The 7,131-nt window shown below is 33.9% G+C and overlaps 1 protein-coding gene across 5 annotated transcripts; it reads right to left on the bottom strand.

Moving 5' to 3' along the window:
* Positions 1-582: 582 nt before the first annotated feature.
* Positions 583-4,509, bottom strand: LOC145032599 (root allergen protein-like). Of its 5 annotated transcripts, none has more exons than XM_078981482.1 (8): positions 4,337-4,509; positions 4,048-4,144; positions 3,779-3,865; positions 3,522-3,670; positions 2,888-3,409; positions 2,695-2,813; positions 1,716-1,889; positions 583-1,613 (listed from the first exon to the last, which is right to left on the bottom strand). In XM_078981482.1, the coding sequence occupies exons 5-8, from the start codon at positions 2,890-2,892 to the stop codon at positions 1,318-1,320; spliced, it is 594 nt and encodes a 197-aa protein (XP_078837608.1). In that variant the 5' UTR covers positions 2,893-3,409; positions 3,522-3,670; positions 3,779-3,865; positions 4,048-4,144; positions 4,337-4,509; the 3' UTR covers positions 583-1,317. The 5 variants fall into 5 exon arrangements, with proteins under 5 accessions (XP_078837608.1, XP_078837617.1, XP_078837600.1 ...); XM_078981491.1 differs by having other exon boundaries at positions 2,888-3,144; XM_078981474.1 differs by having other exon boundaries at positions 2,888-3,670; positions 3,779-3,936.
* Between the last annotated feature and the right edge of the window lie 2,622 nt (positions 4,510-7,131).

Below are 7,131 nucleotides of genomic sequence, written 5' to 3'. Positions count from 1 at the left end.
CATAAAGTTCAATTCTTCTTCGTGGTTAAATCCATCCATTTCTTTCAACTTTGGTATAATCTCAATTGGCGTAATTCAGGAATTAGGCCTCAGGGGCATTTTGGAAATTTTTATGGAAACTTTCATTTTAAGCATTATTTGTGTTAATTTAGGATGCCATCTGTTATAGTATAAATAAGGGTATTGTTTTATGTTTATTTAATCAAGTAGTCAGCAATAAAAGTATATTTTCCAGCAAGTATTTCACAGCTAGCGTTTTTTTCATTCTTCCCCTGTTTTGCCATGTTCTCTTCTTCCTTCCTTCCTTCCTTTTCTGTTCAGTTTTCTATTCTTAGGCAAAAAGGTTGCGTCAGGTATCATCAGGTAGATCTCTAACAAAAATCGCGTGGATTATCATAATGAATGTAACTCAAAGCAAAATGTCAAGCAGTTATCAACCACTGTTTCTCACCTCCCTCTCTACAGTCTCATAGATTTGCAACCATTTCAAAACTGGTGGTTATCTCGATAAAAATTCTCATTCACTAGAATGCAAATTGAATGGACTTTTGTAGTTTGCGACTATCATTTCTGCATGCATGATGGTAAAATTAATGCTCATAACATGCATATCCGCACATCCAAGAAATTGTTTACATAGACTTGTTTGCAAGGGATTCTAGATATATTTATAAATCACATTACAAGAAAATAAAATATCAAACAAGCCAAGCCAAGTACATATATAAAATATAACCGGACTAAAATCCGCTTTATTTTTGCTGAACCAAGAACATGACACGCCATATATATATATATATATATATATATATATATATATATATATATATATATATATATATATATATATATAAATCCGGTAAGAAATTTTTTTTGGTAGGAAGGTAAGAAGTTTTTTTTCTACACATTTTTTTTACGAACAAAATAAATGAATCACTAGATGATTCATTTTTAAGATGATTCACAAAAAAAATTCTCAAAAAAACATCTTTATGATTCATTTTTAAGTAAATTAAGAAAAAATTCATTTTTATGATAATTTTAGTGAATAACAACAAAATCATTGTATAAATGAATCATAAAGATGTTTTTTTGAGAATTTTTTTCTTGTGAATCATCTTATAAATGAATCATCTAGTGATTCATTTATTTTGTTCGTCAAAAAAATATGTAGAAAAAAACTTCTTACCTTCCTACCAAAAATTTCCTTCTTATTTGATCTTGACACTATATATATATATATATATATATATATATATATATATATATATATATATATATATATATATATATATATATATATATATATAGTATTGATCAATAAGTTTGAGGATTTGCATGGATAAAACCCTCAATCGCGTTGAAAGTTTTTTTGAATCCTTCTTTTACCATATTGAGAGCTTCCTCCGGAAGCTGAGTTTCACCTTTACAATTATACACAACGGTAGGCTTGTATACACATCCTCCATCAGGTGAAGGTATAAACTTCACATGATGAGTCATCGAATCTAGTTGTCCCATCAAGATGTCTCCTTCAAAGATTGTGTATATAATACTGAAGTTGTTGCTATCTACAACATCAAGTTTCAACTTTCCATTTGTAAATGGGACGCCTGTGTTATCCCACAGTAAATTGGATAAAGATAAACAAAATACAAGTCAAACATTAAAATAATTTCAAAGAGTACATAAAAATCTATTTAGATCTTACTAACCATCGCCAAAAGAGATGTCCCTGATAGTTCCAGCGCCTCCATCACCTTCGATGTCCACTAGGATTTTGTATGTTTCTGGATCGACCTTTGGTGCAATGTTGTTAAAGTCACGATAGGCATTGAAAATTTTGGAAGCTGGGAGGGAAGAAGCAATCTCGAACTCAGAAGTTATAACTGCCATGATATTAAATCACTCTTTAAATTGTTTTGAATTTTGCTTCTTTGAAATGTTGTATTTATAGAACTATGGGTTGCACATGGATGAATATTAATGGTGTATTATTTTAATTTATCGAAAGACAAATATGGGGTGGTAGCATTTTGCAAATCAGCATTTGTTTGGAAATTCCCAGGTTCCATAGTGGTGCTTTATTTTAATTTATCAAATGACAAATATGAATTAGTTGCATTTTTGGAGTCGGCATCTATTTGGACAGTTCGAGTTTCCTGGGCCTGACAAAGTCCAAACTCAAGAAGAAGTTTATTTTTTTCCAGCAACAAAACAGTAACTTGCAGCATTTGTAGTGAGTAAAGAAGCACAATTTATAAGATTCACAAAAGGGGTTTCCGAAAGTTGAACCACTAGAAATAGCAACAATGCAAATAAAATTTTCAAAGATTCTATCTTTTTGTTTAAATGTTATCCAAAAATACCCTTCAACCCAAAAAAATAAAACTTACAGTGACAGGGCCTTCAATAATCATCAAGGGTATACGGACGTGCATTACTAACGCAAATAAATGGTGCAGAAAGGAAAAGATGTATAACAAATAGCATTCAAAAGTGCATTAGTATATGGAAGCAAGCATGTATATATAAAAAAAATAATCAAATAAATAAAAAACTATTCAAAATCCCACGTTTTCATCACACTCTCAACAATAGATTGACATCAACTCCATTGAATTGAAAGAAAATCAGATAGACAAATCAATAAATTAATTACCTTAGGTTATAAGGAAATTTGTCAACGGTTACCTTGATTTCTTTGCCAGGTCGGTGATAATAAGCATCTAAGTCGAGACACCCAAGTCAACTGAAATATCACGTGGGTTGCACTCCTAATCAACCAAAGAATCTCGTACTCAATCAATATACTGAAATCGAAACCTATATATAAGCAATATATAAGCAAGTAGAGCATCAATAAAATCAAAGTCAAAATTTTAACCTCATGGATCAGGCTGTCAGAACATAAAGCAGCACAAATCTACTTATCGGGATAACATGAAGGGATACTCACAACCACCAATTGAAAGCATGGAATCAAAAACCCACAGCTACCAATAGAAACTATCGATTCAGAATGAAACACATATCTTGAAGAGAACACAGGAAGAAGGCAGTTGATGCTTGAAGAAGAAGGCAGTTGATGCTTGAAGAAGAATAGAAGTGCAGGGGGTGTCGTAGTCAACAATTCGATGGTTCCTGAAGTAGAAGATGGATCTTACATGAATTCGCTGTTTCTATCGATGAAGTCAACTGGCTGAATGAAAGTGAACCAGGTAATATCTTTCTGACCATTTTACCCTCCAAATTCTCTCAGTGGAACCTTAAACAAAACTCAAGACACTCTAAAATGAGGAACATGTATGGTCACATATTGCTTCTTGTCACCATTGTTTTCTTGGCACTTGACCTCGGTGAAAGCCTCCATCCTCATCATTGTAAGGGCACAACAATCATTTACTTCCTTTGCGTTATTAAATGTTAAGAAAAGAAGCTTTTTATTTGCAATTCCATTTTACGTCACTTTAGATGGATGTTAATTTTTTGACTTAATAGGTAAAAACTCAAAAACAAACCTTACTGGTGGCAAGGCCCATTGATAAATCAGCTAAAAAAGGAATCATCAGCTTCTCCACTTTTTTTGTGATATTACCACACCCCAATTGTCATCGTTTTCCATCTTCACTACTTTAATGGCTTCTGTCGTACTTCCAACTTGGTTCACCTACAAAATATTCTCAATATTCATTTTCGTATACATCAGTTTCCCATTTTTTCCTTTTTGAATTGTGGTTTTATTTTTTAGATATTATACTAATACTTAAAAGGGTACCTTGAAAAGAACAGCATCGCAAGCATGTTCTTCGATGGCTCTTTCTATATTTTTGGGATTTGACATCAACAACTCATCACCAAAAACCTGGGATTTGACATCAACAATAACCTCAAATAAGGACCAAATTACCCCCCGTAATCCGATCATAAACAAACCTGGATGTGTTGGAATTTTAGAATTTGTCCATTCGAATTTATAAAAAGAGGAATCATAATCGAAACACACACCGAAAATAGGGCAAAAAGATAATTTTGGGTTTTTTTTACCGTGAATCGTGATAACGGGAGGCATCACCGATGGTAGCAGAAAAAGACAATTATTACACCCATACCCTTCCCTGTTCCTGAAGGTGTATTCATGAATCTGAATAAAAGCAACACAAAAAAATGAGCTAATTAAGAGGATAAAGGCGGTGGAAAGCCGAAAACAGCGGGAATAGAGAAAGTGGAAGGAGGTGTCGATAGAGATAAGGGGTGTGATACTCATCTACAAAGACCAAACGAAAAGGATTATTCAAAAAGGGTCATAGACACCAACAAATTCTCATTGGCTTACATCCTTTATGATGTTCGCTGGCTATCCACACAAATAAGAAGGGTGGAGACGGTGGTCTGGAGTTGGTTGAGCCAGAAGCCGGTGAGGCAAACAAAAGGAATCATAAATCTACGTGAAGCCATCAAAGGAAGAAAATGGTGGGTCGAAGATAAAATGATGAATAGAAGAACAAAAGCAAATTGAGATAAGAAGAAAGATGGGAAGTGAAAGGCGGTGGAGTGAAGTCTGTGGCCAAAGTAGGAAGGGAAAGAAAAAAAGGGGCACAAATGAGAAAACCAAAAGTTTTCTGTTCACCACCATTTTAGCAATTAATGGTATATATAATGATATATAAATTTGCTAGTGTTGAAATGTTAATATGCATTACAATCAAATATTTATATGTAAGGGATTATTTTGGTATAAGGAAATAGGTACACATACGAGTCCTAACAGGTATACACGCGGATCTTCACTCGGATCTTATTGTTGGATCTTTATTATATACGGGTAAAACCGAAGTATAAAAGAGAGGGGATATTTCTAGAAGAGTGAGAGAGTCATTGTTCATCCGTTTTTCAGATCTGAGCATCAGGGTTTCTTGGAGCGATTATCTGTCTCTCTTGTTTCATATCGAGTTCTTGTTTTTGTTTGTTCTAATTCATTTGTAACAAACAGATTGTATAAAGAAGATGAGTAGATTAGGATGAGTGTTTCGTAGTTGAGAGTAGATTAGGTTATTTGTAGTGAGTTTTCAGTTGTAAGTATATGAAAACCTTCTGTTTCTTTGTCATAAAAAGATATAAGAAATGAAGATGTTGGGAATGATTTGAGTGTCGTTTTTTAACATGGTATCAGAGCGTAAGGTTGAAGGTTTTTTGATCTTGTCACTCCGATCGTCTTTTTGAAGCTCTCATCAACCGATTAGTAAAAGGTATTCATCACTACTCATTTTTGAACTCGTTTTTCGTTTTTTGTGTTCTATTTTGGTTAGGGTTTCTTCGTAATACCCGATTGATTGTTGAAACTGGTCATCAAGATCCTGGTACTGCTAGCTGTTGTTTGGATTGTGCAGGCTCGTAAGGATCGATCTGGATTGGAAGCTCTTTGACGATCTGTATTAAAACGTTGAAGCTAGATCGATAAATCCCTTATCTGAAATAACTCTCTTGGGGTCAGATTTCATCACTGATAAACCCTCGAAGAGAACGGATTTAGGGAGTCGATCTTATAAACAATCCGGATTAGTGCACTGTGAGGTTTCTTGTTCCTTCTTTTATCTTTTTCTTGACTGTGATTGTGAGATATTCTGGTGTCTTGTGTACATCGGTTGGTTGCTTTGTTTTTTGTGTCCTTGTTTATCCCTGATCTTGATTGAACTTGGTGGTTGACTGTCTTGGGCCCCGACATACTGTGGTGACCATCTGGACATTAAGTCAACATTCTTGTTCCTTGTGTTTTTCTTGTTATTTCTTTTGTGTGTTCTTGTTTTTTTCGTTGATCTATAATGGCTGATATACCAGAGGGTAGTGGGTCTACCAAAGAAAAAGATTCTACTACTCCAGGTACCCCAATTGATTTTGATGATCCATTGTATATTCATCCTTCTGATAATGCTGTAACCTTTTTCATTACTATTAAACTCACTGGTAATGAGAACTATCATCTATGGCGTAGTGCTATGATAAGAGGGCTTAAGGCTCGAAATAAGCTAGGGTTTGTAGATGGTACACTTACTCTTAATAACACTGAGTCATCTAAGTCTTCTAAATGGGAACGTGTCAATGCTGTTGTTTGCAATTGGATTTTAGGATCAATATCTGAGTCAATTTATGCTAGTCATGTGTATTCTGATAAAGCTGAGGATATTTGGAATGAATTGTTTGAAACCTATAACAAAGCTGATGGATCCATAATATTCAATATTCATCAGCAGATTAACAACTTAAAACAAAATGGCTCTTCTCTTTCAGATTACTATAATAAACTTGATTCGTTATGGAAAGAATTTGATGGTTTAACTAGCTTAACAGAGTGTGTATGTGAGGCTGCTACCAAACTTAGTGATCATTCTAAACTAATGAAATTAATGCAGTTTCTTAGTGGTCTTGATGATAATTATAACCAAGTTAAAAGTCATATTCTGTTAATGGAACCACTACCAAATGTTAAATCTGCCTTTTCTATCTTATCAGGAGAAGAGTCTCTTCAAAAACATGGTTCTTTAGGGGTTTCCAGTTCTTCTAAAACTCAAGTGTCAGCTTTCAATAGTAAAACAAGTGAATTTAAGAAGTCACAGGATCAGAATAGGTCGAGAAATCAGTTGCAATGTAAAAATTGTGGTGTTAAAGGTCATTCTATTGATAGATGTTATAAATTGATTGGTTATCCAAAAGATTTTAAATTCAGAAATGGAAATAATTATCAGAAAACTGGAACTCTTTCTGTGAATTCTTCTACTATTGAGCCTAATAATGTTAATTCTAATGTTCACTCTGAGTCTGTTCATAATAGTGATGTTCACTATCTCACTAGTGAACAATATAATAAATTTCTTCGGTTGATAAATGAGAAGTCTTCCAGCGAGGATGTTACTGCACCTGGTAATATGGCAGGTACATCCTTGTTTCACTGTTGTAACTCCTTTTCTAATACTGATAGTTCTCAAAGTTGGATTATCGACTCAGGGGCAAATCAACATATGATTTCCTCTGAGCCCCAACTTAGAGATGCAGTCAATGTGTCTGGTCTTAATCTTTTTGTAAAACATTCGAATGGGTCATCTGCACCTGTGAATAAAATAGGATATCTTCAGT

The sequence above is a fragment of the Lactuca saligna genome, chromosome 1 (genome assembly GCF_052625555.1).
Source record: "Lactuca saligna cultivar CGN05327 chromosome 1, ASM5262555v1, whole genome shotgun sequence".
In the NCBI taxonomy this organism is placed as follows: domain Eukaryota; kingdom Viridiplantae; phylum Streptophyta; class Magnoliopsida; order Asterales; family Asteraceae; genus Lactuca; species Lactuca saligna.
The sequence above is the reverse complement of the archived record's forward strand: the minus strand, read 5'-3'. Positions and strand labels throughout refer to the sequence as shown.